Source organism: Marmota flaviventris, chromosome 7 (genome assembly GCF_047511675.1).
Source record: "Marmota flaviventris isolate mMarFla1 chromosome 7, mMarFla1.hap1, whole genome shotgun sequence".
In the NCBI taxonomy this organism is placed as follows: domain Eukaryota; kingdom Metazoa; phylum Chordata; class Mammalia; order Rodentia; family Sciuridae; genus Marmota; species Marmota flaviventris.
In genome coordinates this window covers 49,853,892-49,872,778 of record NC_092504.1, presented here as the reverse complement: position 1 = coordinate 49,872,778, position 18,887 = coordinate 49,853,892, and the positions used below count along the sequence as shown (strand labels likewise).

Sequence of the window (18,887 nt, the reverse complement as noted above, 5' to 3'; positions counted from 1 at the left end):
ATGAATATTCAAATTCCCGAACACACAATCTTGATCTGATTTGCCAATATTTATATAATCCTTGATAGTTCAAATGACTTTTTAATTTTTTTTCCTAATGAGATTGAACTTTAAAAAAAAAAAAGCCAAAACTCAATCACAGTAAAATAGGCAGTACCTGGGAGAATATTTTAAATTTAATAGCTACACATATTTAAAAAGTTTATAGTGTGTGCTTATTTAAAGATGGCTTTGTTAAATCAGTCCTCTCATTTAGATTTAATAATATACAACAATTTCTATATAGTACATACATTTATTGTAAATTTCAATTAGAAATTGTCAACATTTGGACTTCAGTTTATTGATCCAGCTAAAAATATAAAGGCAGAATTATGTTTTCAAGCATGTTTTAAGATATACCTGAATTTTTTCACACTTTCTTGATAGGCTGATGAAGTATGTTAAATGCTTTCTCAAATAATTGCTGAATGCAATAAAATATACAATATTACAAAGTAAATTTATTATCATAGAATGTTTGAAAAAGCTGTGCTGTAAGAATATATTTTATTACATTACATAAAATTATGATTACTACTCAACTTTTTGAATTTGTTGATCATCAATAATGTGTGTGGGTATCTAAAAATGCTATGCCATGATTTATCGTGGTGAGAAAATTTCACATAGTGCAAATGCTCATATGGTTTATTGTCTTCATTTGTATTGAAGTATAGCTTACCTTTCATAAAGAGGTTAAATGTTATTTTTATCTGTTTTAAAATGATAGTATATACTGACTCTCTTTAAAGGCATGTGAATCTCCAATAAAAATTTTCTGAGAGTCTAATATTTTTTGGTGTAGAGAAAAACACAATACAATTTAATAAAAATGCTAAACTTGTTAATGTTATTTATATCACAAATTTTAGTCATAATTTTGGCTTACTAACAATTTGTCAAGCTTCTTAATTTATTTGGAGTATGATGTGATTACTTCAAAATGAAAATTTTAAGACAGCCTGCAATGTTAAAATTATTCATGCAAGAAAGCCATTGTATTATAATATTTACTCCACAATTTATCTAGCTTTGCATGTTTCTTTTGAGAAATCATATCCCATCCTAATTTTCTTTTCTTGATTGAGTTGGTCTTTTTTTGACTTAAGGCTTCGGTGACTTTTTTTTTTTATCAGAACAGTCTATTAATTTTTAAGGTTATGTGACAGAGTTGGTAATTCCAGATCAGTTTTCCCAGGACTTAAGGTAATCTTCTACTTGGCTGATTCATATTTTATTTTAGTTATAGAAAATTGTGTTGAAGTATGGTTTTAAAGTTAGTTTTGTTATAGTGTGAAATGTAAGGGAAGTTATACATCATATGCCTCCAGCATCTTCATCACTTTCTATTTTAATCTTTTGTTGTTGTGGGATTAACTTTTTTTAATCTACATTTAGTAGATAATCACCTGTAGGCAAATTGAAAAATGTTCCATATTATTGAGGTTGATTTTCTTTTTTTACAGTTTTTTTCTTGAGTTCAATTAATTTATTTTTTACCTTCCTGTTTTTTCAATATCTACTTAAGTTTTGGAGGTTTCTTTTGTTGTTTTTTTTGTTTTTGTTTTTGTTTTTTTGGTGATTATGTTCCCTGATGTTCACAAATGCTAGTGGTGTGTGTGTGTGTGTGTGTGTGTGTGTGTGTGTGTGTGTGTTTGTGCTGAATGTGTTTTCTTCTTCACTAAGGTGGGTGGTTACTTTGTTCATTCTTCTATGTGCATTTTAATACTGTGTTTGTTTAATCTTAGCACTACTATATACTATCCTAAATACTAGTCATAACACTACTATATACTATCCTAAATACTAAGTAGAGTGCTTAGAAATTATTAACCTGCCTTTATTCAATTTTATATTTTTTTTTCCTTTATCACGTACCCTCAAAATCCAGTCACACATGTATTCTTCTATGGTGTGTTGGTTCACACTGGCTAGGTCCTGCAGTTCCTTTGGAACATAATCTCTTTTTCCCTTAGCCAATCCAGAAAAACCTTAGGTAGCTAATACAATAATTCAATGATAGTTACTGCAAAGGTTAGGAGGAGATATGGGGAGGAACCTAAAGAAGATTTTTTATAGCATATTTTCTTCTTTATTGACTCTCAGTAAAGGGGTGTTAATTAGGGTGTAATTGGGACAAGTGAGTCATTTCTGTAGACTCATGAAGTTCATGAAAATCTAGATCTTGTAAGGTTTTTGGATAACCTTCAAATGTAATTGTCTAATTCTTGGAGCTTGACCACTTTTATAATTAAGTACTGAGTCTGGGTCTGGTATTCAGCTTTCTGTGGCCTCTCATTGCAAAAGATAAGATGTCTTTCCATGTTACCAAGGAAGAATTCTAATATTCAAATTTCACTTTTAATTGCCAATTATAAGTTTAAGTTTTAGCAATTGTTTTGTCAAGTATGTTGCCAGAAACTACCACTTCATTCCACTCTTTGAATTATACTGGATAAAACATTCCTCTCCATCAATATAACATATCAATATTCTATTAATAAAAGGTTTCACACCTGCACTGGTATCTTATTTCAGAAGCTGTTTTGCATTGTTGAGCAGTGAAGTACTCATTGCAGGCTCTTTATTAGGTTATTCTAATCTAAATGTCCATTCTAGCATCTGCTTTTAGAGCTACTCTTGGTGACAACCAAGAGATGCCAATGCAAAGGTGAAGGTTAGTGTTCAGAATTGTGTAGGTGATTTCGTAAACAACAACATAGAAATCATGTTTATGTAAAAAATTGATAACAATGCATTCTCAGGAAGTATCTACAATGAGCATTTGGGGCATTCTAATGCAAGAATGAATAAATAACATTGTTCTAAATTGATTCATCTTTTACTGTATTGATCAAATATTTGATGAAGACTAAACCAAGAAGAGAGGATGACCTTGACTTAGATTGCTGTCTTCAGCCAAAAAATCCAAGAAATGCTAAGACATGAAGGTGTTCTTCCTGGAGCACTTCCTGGATCAATAGAATAAACTCTTTCCTCTGGAAGAAAAATCTGGGTTGTGGAGAAATTTAATGTGAAGAGCCTTCTGACTTTCACCAGGCATGTTAGTGCACCTAGTAATCCTACTTTGAGGTTGAGGCAGCAGGATCACAAGTTAAAGGTTATCAGGGCAACTTAGAAAAAAGAAAAGGAATCTTATGATTTTCATTTTATAGAAACTCTATTATAACAAGTGTAGGTTAGAAACTTCATGGAGAATGTGTGTATAAAACTAGTGATCTTTAAACTTACATACTATTACAATTAATACCAACTATATACACTAGAAACAACATTTTCTGTATATATATATATATATATATATATATATATATATATGTTTTTCTGTGTCATAAAACATATCCATTAATCTACAATTTACATTTAGAAGAAATGTGAACTTGTGTTCTCTTGATCATGCCCCCACTTCCAGGGGCTGAAAACCCATAAGTTAGAGGCCTTTATCCAAATTATCTTTTGTGCATATGGTACCACTGAAATTCAATGACTATAACCGGGGTAAGTTCCTCAATTATCTCTCTTTTGATTACTATAGGCACATTACACAAGGTGTTTACATAAATCTTATGAGATAATCTCTGGTATTAAATGGCATTTGTGTTTGCCCTTATCTTGAAATGAGCAGTGCATGAAATCTGCACAGTGCTTAATATATTTTTTACTTTGATATTTCAACCATAGTTACAATTTTGAAAATAACATACTGACATTTCATTATGACTTTAGAGTTACAACCAAAAGAGATTAGTTGATTTGTTATCTGATTAAATCTTGTTATGGAGAATAAAACAGTAAATTTATAATTCATATTTAATTTTACAAATGTCACAGCTCAAAGTTCAACTTCATATCATTATGAATTTCATTTCTAAAATGTTTCTTGAAAAAATTTGAAGGAAAAAATAACAAAAATCAAGTGACAATATGCTAAATATAATGAGAGCTGTAAATAAGATTCTTAATTTCTGAGAAGAAATAATTTATATGGTATTTATGAATATTAACTATACTGATTTTCAACTTAATCTTCTTATGAGAGATTTTCACACTCCTTTGATATAAATGGCATTCTTATAACTTTTCCTTCGGGTTTTTGCCAGTTTAATACAAAGGGAGTTTTGAGGTATTTGATAATCTCAACCAAACACATATACTTTGACACTAAAGGAGAATGTGAAGAAGCATGCAATTGTCAAAGCACATTTTATAATTTTAGCATGTAACACTGCTGCAGCTATTATAATATACAAAATAAATTTAAATATTTTTTATTTAAAATATTGAGGACTTTATTATCCTATGTATTGTGCAATGTTACAGCAATATAGTTATAGATATGGTCAAAAATGATAGCTATTTTATCTGAGTCAGAAAAGGTCATAACATTTGAAATTGGGTCTCTTCTGAGCAATTTATAAAATAGGTTGTTGTAAATATACAATGTAATTTCATGTGGTATGTAGTTATTCTCAGGAATTTAGTATTATACAAGAATATAATCAAATTTACAATATGTGACATCATTGACATTTTACTCTACTTTCTAAAAGGAAATAATGCCTGTTTTCCACGTCCAAATTATAACCCCTTCACATGGATGTTTTTGCTGGTTTCTTGTCCTAACTATACCTATGAGGTATGTTGTTCATAAATGTAAATTATATAACTTTATATGATAATGTGCAAATTATGTGTTCATATATATATATATAATACATTATCATATATAATGATCTATTATGAAATGTATATTTGTTTTATCTCTAGATATGGGTTCAGAGATATAGATTTCAATTCAAGTTATAGATTTAAAAAGTATATTTCAACCACTATTTTCACTCTAAGGAAAAGAATATCTGTGCATAAATGTATCTGCATTTAAGTAGTTTGAACACTTTATATAAAATGTCTTTAGAGATTTTGAGAATTTTAATATTTATCCAAGTTTTTAAGACAATATTCTCTATTTTATTATGGATAGGGTACAATTTTGGGAATTTTGGACTTTCATATGTAAAAATTGAAATATTAGTTTTAGAAATTTAGTTTATGTCTATTTTTCTAATAATTTAATATTTTAAATTACCTGTTTAAGTGCACAAGTGAACAAATTATTATATTAACTGTATGCATGTGTTAATTTATGTTTTAATTTAACAGATTGGGTCATGGATTAGTTTCACAGTCATGACACAAACATTGCCAGGTAAGACTTTTATTGACAATTACTCAAAGTGAATTGACAGGTTTATTGACAATTACTCAAAGTGCATGAATATTTAAAAAAGAGTGGTTTCTGAGATTAAGATACTGTTGTACTAATTTGGTGTGTTTGCAAATGGATTTTAATACTTTATTTTTATTTTTTAGCAGTATTAAAAATACTGAAACATCATTTATCTCTATATGATTACTGCTGTAACCAAGCTAGGAAATGTAATTTAAGTATATAAAGCAATGAGATTTGGTTAAAAATAGTGGTAATATGCACTTCATTTGAAACTTTCTTTTGTACACTTACACAATCCCTTGTATGTCTTATTTATGGAAGTTTTCATGAGAATCTAAGAAGGGACAACTGGGGAGCATGAATGTGAAATTTCAAATATAGTGCATCTTAGTGCATGGTAGAAAGTTGATTGCAGTGCTTTCTTTATATATTAGAAGAAATATAGGTAATATCCATTTCATCTATTTGTTCCATTGTACAATTTTGAACCATAATTAATGTGGTTTATCATATTATGTATGTGTTTATATACGTAAAGTCATATTACATGCATATGGAAAAGTATTACTGAAAAAAATTTCAGATCAACAATTTATATTTGGAATTATTTTATGGCAGTAAGATATTTAAAATGTGGATTAATTTTGAACCTTGCTATGTATTTTTATCTTTATTCATAAATGCAATAAATATTGATTGAATATACATTATGCTAGTCAATGAATGTAAGGATATTGATAAGAAACTGCAATATTTCAGAAATGTTTTAAAAGTTGTGTCTGATACTGGTTCTTTGTTCAAAATAAGTTATTGTATTCATCATAGAAATAAGAAAGGATGATTTTTTTTTCTTCTAGTTGGGATATTTACACTTCTGATGAGTATCCAGATGTCTTTGTGGGCACAAAAGAAACATAAGATTTATGTGAAGAAATTCAACGCATATATGCACAGGAAATCAGCAATAATTCCATTCATATTATAAGAATGTAGATCCTTATCTTGTATAAAGAAAGGCAATATATAAATTCACTAAATAAGACTTTGTGAAAGATAGTTGACTGTTAAGCTCTAGCAATTCATGAATGGCATTTTTACAAAATAAAAATATAAAATTTTAAAATTCACCAAAATTAAAATAATAAACTTGAGGTTAAAAAATAAGAATAATAAATGTAATTAAAGAAGAATGACACTGAATATGTTTTCAAGAGATTGATCTTTGAATAAATTTTTAAATTTATTCATTATGTCACAACATTCTTTCATAAGACAATTTAAATATTTGAATTCTAAAATAAATGTTTTTGAAAGTCATAGCCTTTACATCCCTGGAATTTCATACATTATTTTGAGAGCAATTTAATTTTTTCCTTTGTTGTTTATTTTGTGACTCTGTGAAATGTCTTATGTTATTAATTTCTTGTGAAAATTGTACTCATATGGAAAGTGAATTTTACATAAATAATCACATATTTTATTTATTCCTAATCTATACATTGTATATTATCATTCTGAAAACATGACAATGAAAATATTTTCAAAACATTATTTGTTAAATCATTTAAACATGCATTTTGATAAGTTTATGTATAAATTATTTTATATCTATATGTAATTTATTTTATATAGATAAATTATAGGATATTTTCAGATATATACATATATGTAATTCAAATGGATTATATGGCTTAAATTACATTAGTAATTCATGGGCATTTAGAATGGAAACATGTTTTATTTTTACATATTTTAAATGCCTGTAACCTCTCAGGTCTGTCTGCAGGTTTGTGTGTGTGTGTGTGTGTGTGTGATTGTGCATATAATTATGCACATATGTTTGTCAGAGAAGACTGATGTTATAAAAACCAAAGTGTATACTTGTTAAAATATTTGAAAGAAATTCTCAGTTCCTTCATTTTAAAATTGGGATTCTTTAGATTGGTAAGTTTCGAAAGCCTTTCTAATTCTCAGATTTTATAATTGTGTAACAAAATGTCCTAATTAAAGCTCTTAGATCATATACATGTATGAAAAAACATCTTAGGAAATGTAGACTTATATGCGCCAAGTAATTGTTTATTGTATGTGGCCAATTATTTAAGAAATAGAAGTTTCACCCCTTTAAGAGCTTTAGCTTCATTCCTAAATGTTTACTGTTAAAATATCTCAGGTTACAATCACCACTAACTCTCTAATACCTTTACAGCAAAATAGCATTACATCTATATAACGGTCTTAAAAGTAATGGTTAGTGTATTAAACCACATTTGTCTCATATAGGTATGTAATTAACTACCTATCATAAATATCCTTCCTGGAAACATTAAGGGAAGTTGGTGTTTTTATGCCTGAATCTTGAGTGAACCTAGGCAAAATGTGCACATTTGTTTGCAAGTAGGAAATCTTTATTGTTGCAAAGAGGAAGGAATTCATATCCAACTGACCTTTCTCTTTGTATTGTGTATATATGCTCTTATCTCGGTTGTTCATTCATATTTGTTTCTTCTCAATTATTGTTGTAGACGTGCCTTAGTTAACAGATACCCCAATTATGAAGTTTTTCAAAATTTATTAATTATTTTTACTTCTTGGGTTTCTGTATATTTTTCTCTACATTATTCTCTGTATTTTTCTCTATTGTCAAACACATCACTAAGAGAGCTTGATAAAATTATACCATCTTTTTTTTTATGATGGTAGACAAGCATATAAAATCCTGCACCAGCCACATATACACCTTCAGTTTAAAACTTTTCTTTTTCATAGAATTTCATAGAGTTGCTGTACCTCAGGACATATATACTGCCCACACACATAAATGAATGTACATAGGCAGACTATAATTTCTTTGAGTTGTGTAATTTCTTACATATTTCCTCTTTCTCTAGCTTTCTCTAGCCAAGACTTTCATCCCCATTGTATTTACCTCAATTGTTTCCTAATTCTGGGCTTTGATACATGTTCATAATCATGCTTTGAAAAGTAGGATGGGGAGCAGAAACAGATCTCTTATGATTTCCTCTGTATTTAAACTCTTTAAATGAATGTGTATGGCTTTTTCTCTTAAATGTAAAATAAAAACTAGAATGAAACTCCAATAATATGTATTCATTACATAATAGTTTGTATTGTTATTTAAGAACTTTGCCATTCCTTTTGATACAAAGCAAATCTCTATGATAACATCATACATTAACCCAGATGTTCTTTTGACACAGATAACTTAATTTCAGCTTATGGGATCTTTTGTAGAAAAAATTTTCATTACTGCATAGATTTTAGGTGTCCTTACTGTTTTTAGATCTCTGTAGGTTTGATGGCAAGGGGGAATGTAATTGCTGGAGATAGTTCAGAAAATTGGGCATTTAAGTATAAAGTTAAAGTGAAAATTAATATATGCCATATTTCGTTTAAAGTGTATGTAATAATTTGACCATATCCATTAAAAAACAAGGATAGGGCCTGGGAATGTGGCTCAAGTGGTAGCACACTTGCCTGGCATGTGCAGGGTGCTGGGTTCAATCCTCAACACCACATAAAAATAAAAAAATAAAGATGTTGTGTCACCAAAAACTAAAAAATAAATATTAAAAAAAAATCTCTCTCTCTCTCTCTTTCTCTCTCACTCTCTCTTTAAAAAAAAAAAACAAGGATGATTTAAGGGTGAAAACTATATACACATACATTAGATAAATTAACTGTAACATTACTAACATAGTTATTGAAGTAATATCCTCCCCTACATGTATTTCATTGCACCTTCTTTTCACAAAATGCCTACCCTCTACTCTTATAAAACAGTACTTACATTCTCAGACCCTAAAGTTTCTATAGGTGTGTTTTCAATACTTGTGATTTTTATGTTAAGGTAAGATTCTAATGATATTAACAACTAATACATTCTATGATTTTAATAGATAAATACATGAAGGTGTATTTCTAATTTAATAAATATGTATATACTTGGTATCTTCATAAAAGTGGTAAGTGGTGGCCAAAAATTTTTGACATTTGGGAAAGGGACAAGTCTATTGCTATCATCAACCATGTCAATTGGAGAACAGTACAGGGATTCTGACACTCCCTATCCAATTTTTCATACTCCATTTTTGGATAGATCTGTTTATGGAATTCAGTGTTAGATGTGAACAATCAATCAATCAATAAGAATAGAAAAGGGACCAAAACAGCCTCAACTTTTTAGATAACTTGCTCATTGAAGAGACAAAAAATAAACCAAAATTGAAATTCTGCATATATCCTTGCTTGATTATTGAATATTTAAACCTTAAATATTCTTTAAAATATGCATATGCACACAAAAAAGATAAAGTTGATAACTGCAGCCATGCAATTCTCCCACACTCCTGGGATCCATTTGACTCACATTCCTCACAAGTACATGTTTGCTCTTCTCAAAGCATCCTACATTTCTTTTGACACTTAGAAGTATGCCTGTCCCTTTCATTAATGTCTTAGAGTTTCATGGATTTTTTGTTGTTTTGTTCCAATTTTACTATTGGATGATCAAACATTCTTAAAATTTGTCAATAATTGTGACTAAAGGAATATTATTGTTTTGAAACCAATTTGTTATCTATGTGTCACTCAGAAACACCCACACTTGGGGGCTGGAATTGTGGCTCAGCAGTATTGTGCTTGCCTAGCAGGGGCGAGGCCCGGGTTCCTTCCTCAGCACCACATAAAAATAAAGGTTTTGTGTTGTGTCTATTTACACCTAAAAAATAAATATTAAAAGAAAACAAACAAACACCTGCACACTGTCCCTTCCATGCAGGAGCCTATGAGACTTGAATTACAATCAAACCAACAATTTACAGTTTGAAAATTGTTATGCCAAGGTTGTTTCATTATTTAAAAACAGGAAATAAATTCATACAAGCACACCACAGTTTTAATATAAAAATATCATTATCAATAAAAATAAAATAATCTTCAGGAGAATTAAAGGAAGATAATTAAAATGCATATAATTAAAGCAATATTATATTTTCTCCATATTTCATCATTTTGTACCTTGAGTTACAGGGGATGATGTAAAGTAATGGATGGATATTGCCCCAATCTGCCAGTCCTTATTTAAAAATCACTGAGATTGACAAATGTCTGAGTTATGTGAGATGGAAGTGGTGGTATGTAGGGACTCTATATACAAACTTCCCCAATCCTCTAAGTTATTTTTTTTAAAAAGATTAAAATATATAATTAAACCTTTTTTCTTTATAGTTTCTTTTTTCTTTATAGTTTATGATCTTGGACAGACTCATGATCTTGATATTAGTTGTTATAAGCAACTCTAAATTGATACGTATGATACATATGCCCTATTAAGATACATATGCCTTATTAATTTTCTTCTATGTAATATGCCACTGGTAGTATGTGACCCAGAGTGCTATTTTATAGAATAATTTTGTCAATTGCTAATTCTTTTTTTTTACTATGCATTATTTGAATAGATTTCCAAGACTCTTGGTAGTATTTTAACATATATCAGCTATATGTGGAGTGCAGCTTTGAATTATTCTTATATAGCTGGATATTTCCTGTATGTACTACCAAACTTATGTATTTTAACTAGAAAATGTTGTTTTGAAATTTCTTAGGGAACGATAATACCATTAGCTTAAAAGAATTGTTGTGAATCTGATTCACATTATCAGTCTTCTGACCATTTCTCTATCTAGGATTATAAGTTGTTAGAGTGAATTTGTTCTCCATTTCTATTAATTTTACAGGACATAACCCTTGGAAAAATAAAATAAAACAAAAACTCTAAAAATTAAAAAGATCACGACTACCTCTAAATTTTTCTTTGAAAGAAATGTATAGATACGTACATTCATGTTCAATACCTTCACAAATTGTGTTCCATTCATTTACTTGGTGTTTAGTAACTTTTTTCCACATGTTCAAAGATGATTCAAGATGAACCTTCTCAAAGAAAGACTGGACCAGTTTGGTACCCCATCAATGTAGGACTCTCTAGATCCACTTAGATAAAATACCTACTCCAAGCAAAAACTGAAAATTATATCAATTAGAAGGGGAAAATAAAATTCAGACTTCAGTTTCTATATTAAAATTGTTTAAAACAATGATTATTATGACTTTTCCAGGTGATAGTTTTTCACATTGCTTTTGAAGTTTTCCCAGGTGACAGTTTTGCACATTGCTTTTGGAGTGTGTTAAGAAGTGTAACCAATAAATTAATAATTTAATGCTTAAAAATAAGTTAACCTATGAAATTTAATACATTTTAGTACATTTTCTGGTTAATACAGTTTTGATTTCATATATTATTAAAAACAACAGGAAAGTTCATTTGATCTAATCATTACTCTGTTAACTACTTTTTTTAATATTTATTTTTTAGTTGTAGTTGGACACAATACCTTTACTTATTTATTTTTATGTGGTGCTGAAAATTGAACACAGGGCCTCACATGTGTTTTTTTGTGCTCTACTGCTAACCCATAACCCCAGCCCCTCTGATAACTACTTTTGGAATAATACTTTATTCCAAAACAAGTTGCAAAAAAAAGTGTTTTACAAGTACCACATCTTCATCTCTTACATGTTTTTACAAATATTACCTGGAGAGAGAAATATCAAAACATAAACAAAGGAATTGGCTGCCAATCCAATCCATATTGTTACACTATGCTGCATTTCTATTTTTCCCCTGAACTGTTTTCTACCATGAACTGCTACATTTAAAGTGTATTTTGTATTTTTTAAATTTCTTTGTTTAAATTTGATTAAAAATAGACGTGTAAGGGATTTTGTTTTTTATCAAACTTTTCTGAAAAAATTATTCTCTGAGTCATACAAGCACACACAACACACACACACACGAATCAACTCTAAGTAGCATCACTTCTTACACAAGATATATAAAATGAAAATATTCTCAGTTTTAAATGTGTATGTTCAATCTTATCTCTCTAGAAAATGCTATGCATAACACCTAAGCAAATGAAATCATAAAATTCATAATCATGTTTGTATGTTGACCTTTAGCCTTCTTCCAGTAATTGAACACATTTTCAAGATATTTAGGTTCAAATTTAAGTAGTTAGCTTTCAGCACATGTTAACTTTTAGCAATTATTGGTCAACTATAACATTTATGCTCACAAATTTAAGAAAAAAAATGATCTGTGAGTCAACAATGAGGATTTCTTCTATTTTTATTTGTATTGAACAAAAAAGGAGAAGAAAACCCTGCAGTTGCTCCTGGATTTTAGAGGTGATTATAGCAAATGTTGCGCTATAAGCACAATTAAAGGCATTTACCCAGTTTTTGCATAATGATAATAATTAAGAAAAATTTATTTTAAAGGCTGCTTAAAAGTTAATTTTCACCCAGGTGCAAACTGACGCCTATAATTTGCCTTCCTTCAAAGGAGTTCTGGTTGTGGCAATGTACAAAATCATCTCCACAGACAGAATCCGGGCTAAAACAGAATTTTGGGTTTTTAATTCTAGTTGGTAATGGTGCTTAAATGTGTGATAGAAAAAAAAATGAATGGACAGTCATCACAAACTTATTTTCTTAAGAATAGGGAAGACATTTTCATATTATTTGTTTGAGTAATTAAATTTTATAAGCCTACTGTCAGAAACGTTATTTACATCACATTCACAACAGCCTCAAAGCATAATTCCCTTGTATCCCCTCCTTCTACCAGCTTAAAAATCAGTGTGATTTCTTTGATCAACTCTAACCCATAATTTATTCTTCCTCTTTCAATGATCTTAATGCTACCCCTTATCCAGATGAAGCTCTTCATACTTCCTCATAGAATATCCAAGTAGAAGATGTTATGCTTTAATAATCTAAAACTAAATCAAATGAGAACAAAATACTATATGTAAATCCAATAACAATTTTCTAATTCAAGTAATTTTATTTTAAACTGAAGTTAATAACATTAAAAAGTAATTCATTTTGGAAATATATGTGATTTATTTAAAACTGACACTGGCTTAAAAAGTAATTTATTTTGGAAATATATGTAATTTATTTAAAACTGACACTGGCTAAGTTCGCATATGTTTTCACACATGAGTATTTTTTTACCTATAAAATGAAATATTTACAACCCATAATATTTGTTTCCTATATACTATTTCAGAAAGCTAATGTAGATTCAAATAATTTTCAATTCTCTTTGAAATGTATAAAATTACATTTATAATCCATTTTTGAATTACATGAACAGCATTTATTTTATATAACATAATTTTTATAAATTTATTGGAAATAATTATTAACGTTTTGTATGTAAAACCAAGTCCAAACTCTATGAAAATAAATGGGATTCCTTCTTTAATGGAGTTTTCTTTTCAAAGTAGAAAATCAGAATATAAGAATAAGTGAGTGATAACTAACTTTATACTGGAAATGCTAAAAATAAAGTAGATATGAATTATGACAAAATAGAGAGCAAAGTATGAGGTATGATGAATCACATGGTGTGATCTTACATTTCCTCTAAAGGGCATGAACTTTCAGCTAACACTTACAGAGTATTCAGGGAGGAGTATTTTGCAGGTAGAATATTTTAGATTTTAGACCAAAATAGAGAGAAAGAGAGAGGGGCAGGGAGTGGGGCTGTGGGGGGAAGAAAAGAGGTAGAAGGGGAGTCAGGGTACTGGAGGGCAGAGGAAGGGAAAGGATATCAAGGAAAGGGAAATGGGAAGGCCAGAAGGCAGAAAGAAGGAAAAGATAAAAGCAAACTCTAGCTTGAGGCACTGACACAAGAAACTTTGGATTCCTTGAGAAACTGCAAGCCACTTAGTGTGATTGGAATGTACTGAATAAAAAGAGAAGAGTCTGCACATTCTGAAGCTGGAAAGAGCATGAAGCAAGATGTCATGCATGGCCCTTAGAGGAGTCTTACTTTGACATGCAAGTTTAGAATAATCCATTCTGTTGTAGGAAAGAAGAAAATATGAATTTGAAAAAACATAAGAAATGACATCTAGCAAATTTACAAAAGATTGAAAAATAATTTCTATTTTATTCTGAATGAAAGAAAAAATGTATGATAGACAATAAAAAACATTATGTGATCATATATATTTTTAACATCCCTTATTCTGTTTCTTATGTGGAAAAATTAAGATAATGGGAAAAAAAGACAACATAGATAACATTTAGAAGAATGCAGTAATATCCAGAGAAAGAATTATTTATTTGTTATGCAATTCTCTGGGTTTGGCTTTTACTTTAAAAAGAAAACAAAACTTATAACATAGGCTCCCCAACACTGGGTCATTTAAATTGAGGGGGGTATGAGAGTGAAATCAATGTACCCCTGATTTCCAATCTGACAGAAGCATTTTCATTAGCTCAGTACACAAGAAAGCATTTCAGTGTCAATAATTCCATGCCCCTGCAAGAGTCAGCAACTGTTGTTGTTCCTGCCCATTGTCACATGTGTATTTACCAAAAGTACCCCAGAACTACACTCCCCATTAGCAATGTAGGATTTTTTTTTCAAAATCTGTAAGTCTGCCCAAATACATCTTTTTGGAAAGACTGGATGGGTGCAAAAGTGAAATATTCCAACCACAAACTGTCTCTTCAGCAGTGGTGGTGTGTCCCAAATACTACCAATGTCATATGTAGACCAGTCCAAATAATGCAATCATCAAAGACACATTGTGACAATCAGATTATCTTTTTGAGATTTCTGGGCCTTCTGAGGCAAGAAAGTGTCATTAGGGGTTCAGAATGAAAAATAAAGTCAGCAACCTTGATCAAATTGTAATTACTAATTGTAAGAACAAATAATTTCTAATAATTGCCCCACCAAGAAAAAAAAAGATTTGCTGTATTTTAAAAGGGTATGTATGTTCAAATTTATATGTATATACATGGTAATGATGCTTAGGCAGACATTAAATGTGGACGAGAAGGAGAATATGTCTAACAAATCAACTCACACTATTACTAAGTCATAAGATACACTATGTAGCTTTTAGAATAAATATCCTGTGAATTTTTATTAGCAAAATAAGACTTTTATCAAAGTTCAAGCAAGTATAAAAATAGACAAACACTTTATCTGAGTGTGCAGGTATTTTATAACTTTTAATAATAATAGTTTTGAAAAACTACTAAAGAAGACAAAATCAAATTTACATATTAAAGTCATAATGTAAGGCAGGATTAACACAGAAGATGCAATCATAATATTTGCAATAACTTGTGACTTGAAATATTAAGAATATTTTTTCTTCCTAATATTCTGTTTTTTAGATTTTATATTAAAAATGGTAATATATTCCACTTTGAGATTTGAAAAAAAATATGTTGTATTGAACTCAACAAAGTCTTTATTCACATTTTCCTGTGTTTACTGTCTAGTGTTATTCTAAACATGACTTTTCATATCCCCTATGTTCCATAGTGACACATAATATGTGTTGGAATTTTCATATGATTTTATGTGGCTAAATTTCTGTATGTATTTTTCACACACAGTGTGAACTCTCTTTAAGGTGATCTTCTTTTTGAAAATTATGTTGAAATTCAATTCATATATAAAATATATATGTATAATTCTTCATTATTCTATGTATAAATGAATTTTTTTCAAACCAAGTACTTCAGATTATTTCATAAACAGAATATCACCAGCATCCCAGAAACTATCCCCCCTCATTTATTCTTTTTTTAAATTAGTGGCATCCCCAAACACAAATAAAATGTGAAAATGCCAAAATATAATTTTAGTGTTCCACTAAATTTAACCAAATCCAATGCTGCCAGAGTGACTGTCTTCCAGCCATGATACACAGAGTTATCCCCACTAGCAACAAGTGAGAAGAGATATAACAGGTGATGCTCTTAATCTCTCTGAATTCAAGGTCTGTAATAAGTTGCATTCTAGCTGAGAACCAAAAAGACAATGCAGAGTCTCACTTATATCAAATACAGAATTACAGCACCTCCTGTTTGCTTGGCATCCCTTTTCCTCCTCCAACAGTTACATTCTTACTTCCCTTACCTATTCAGTCTTGATTATATTAAGTGACTTCTACTTAATTGCATTCATCTAATTACCATCTCCTCATTTAATAGAATCATCCAGAGGCTTCAAATTTCATAAGAAACATTAAGTCATTGCTTGAAGGTTTAGTTTAGCCATCATCTCAAAACATACATGTGTACCATACTCATTCAATTTAATCACATTTTCTCATTTCTTTCACTTCCAAGAAAAATCTAAAATAACTATAATTCTCTGTATTTATAATGTTTCAAAACGTTTTTATTTACTTTTACTTATTATTTTTAGTTATATGCAATATCAGGATACACCCTGACACAGTTACAAAAGTGTGGAACACAACCCATTCCTTCAGTCTCCAGCAGTTCCCTCCACATCCCTCCCCATATCTCTTCTCTTCACTCTACTGATCCCTATTCAATCCATTTACAGTTTACTTCTTACATTTTTGTAGTAAGTATTCTGTGGATGCATCTGATGCAGGAACTCACCATGACACATCAATTCATTATGTGCATACAAAATTTTGCTCAGAGCCATTCCACTGTTTGAAAATTTTGCTGTCCCTTCTTCCTCCTCCTTAATTCCCTTTGTCTACTGATCTTTCCTCTATTTTGATTAAATTCTCTCTCCATTTTTCTTTCTTTCTCTCTCCTTTTTATCTGCCCCTTCCATTTTGGATTAACTTCCACATATCAGAGAAAACATTCAACATTTTTTTGGGGGGGACCAGCTTATTTTACTTAGCAAGCTACTCTCAAGTTCCATCCATTTACTGGCAAATACTATAAAGCCATTCTTCTTTATGGCCAAGTGTATATTTGCCACATTTTCTATTTATCTGTTGAAGAGCCCTAGGTTGGTTCCTAGCTTTGCTATTGTGCATTGTGCTGCTATTAACATTGATGTGGCTGTAGTATCATCACTGTAGTATGCTGATTTTAACTCCTTTGGATATATCTTGAGGTGTGGGTCACATGATGGTTTCATTCCTAGTTTTTTGAGGCATCTCCATACTGCTTTACAGAGTAGTTGCACTAATATGCAGTTCCACCAACAATATGAGTATATTTTTCTCTCTACATCCTTACGTTTCCCTAATTGTTAGAGATGCTGAACATTTTTTCATGTATGGGTTGACCATTTGCATTTTATTTTTTGTTGTTTCAAAATTTTTCCCTGTTTAGTTCTTTGGCCAATGTATTGATTAGGTTATTTGTATTTTTGGTGTTAAGTGTTTGAGTTCTTTGTACATTTTGGATTGTAATATCCTCTTTGAGGAGTAGTTTTCAAATTGAACTCTCATATTTACTAAATTTATTATATTTGATAAGACTTTAAAATTTTTAGGACTTAATAAAATGAAGACAAAATGATTAAATCACAATAATATGTCTGGCCTGGTGCTGAATCCATAAAATATAAATCATAACTTTTATAGTTTTATTATTATTTCAGGCATATATCATTAACCTCACAAAAGTATTTGTCTTAGGCACTAATTTGTCCACCTTTTAGAAAAAGAAGTACATAATTTTTATCTATGTATGATTAAACCCTACTACAACGTATAAGACTATTAATAAATAAATGCTTGGAAACTAATGAGATTTTCTCTTTATATACTCTCACATGAGGGTTTTAATACCCTCCTTTTTCTGAAAATACTAGAGGCAAGTAATTTTTGCAAAAAACATCACAATACCAAATAACTCTACTTATTTATACATATGAAATCTTTAATTCTATGAGAAAAGAAAACAGAGGGGGAGGCTTGAAAAGAAAGTGACATAAGAACTAAATAAGGACAAAGCTAAGTATAAGTATATTCCTGATGCATAGGAAAGGAATAATGATACCAATTCTACTGGGATAATGTAATGAATAAAAGTGTAAATAGTAGTTTGCAATATGCTTACTTCGCACGACTGTATTATATAATATTTCAAGTCATTAAAGATTATCATAATGACTGAATTATAGTCTTCAAAAGATAACCAGTTACACCTTTATTGATATTTTTAATTAGCAACATTATAAACTTGAGGCATTTTTGAATTGTTTTATTCTTTATCACATCTTAAACATTTTGTGGAAATAGTAAGGCAATTAAATAAAGGCATAAATAAATATGCAAATAAACAATGGTAAATATAAAAGCTTTGTTGTTGTTTTTCTGGGAATTGAATATAGGATCTTGTGCAAGCTAAGCAAGTGTTCTATCGCTGAACCATATCTCCAGCACACTATGCAAGAATATTTTTGAACATTATTCTCTTGCTACTTTAGGGATTTAAGGGCAGAATTCGAGAGTTGGCTTTGTTTTCTTCCGTACACATGTCAGATAAAATTAACATAAAGGGAGAAACAAAATATCAACAGATTAACTTTGGCAAAGGCATATTTAAATCTAGTTCAAATTAGAACGAAATAGAAAATGGGAGTCAATGATTAACAACAAATATGAAATGAAAATAATAGCTGATTTATTCTCTTTCAATATCTCCAAATGTAGCTTGGTCTGCTTGTATACGGCTGACTTTT

The 18,887-nt window shown here is 29.8% G+C and overlaps 1 protein-coding gene across 1 annotated transcript in view; it reads left to right on the top strand.

The window, feature by feature from the left end:
* Tecrl (trans-2,3-enoyl-CoA reductase like) overlaps positions 1-6,278 on the top strand; it is an 82,208-nt gene extending 75,930 nt beyond the window's left edge. Inside the window, exons 10-12 of the mRNA XM_027947344.3 lie at positions 4,614-4,699; positions 5,224-5,269; positions 6,151-6,278. Coding sequence (XP_027803145.1) covers positions 4,614-4,699; positions 5,224-5,269; positions 6,151-6,278 — 260 coding nt within the window. The remainder of the gene's footprint in view (positions 1-4,613; positions 4,700-5,223; positions 5,270-6,150) is intronic.
* The last annotated feature ends 12,609 nt before the right edge of the window (positions 6,279-18,887 follow it).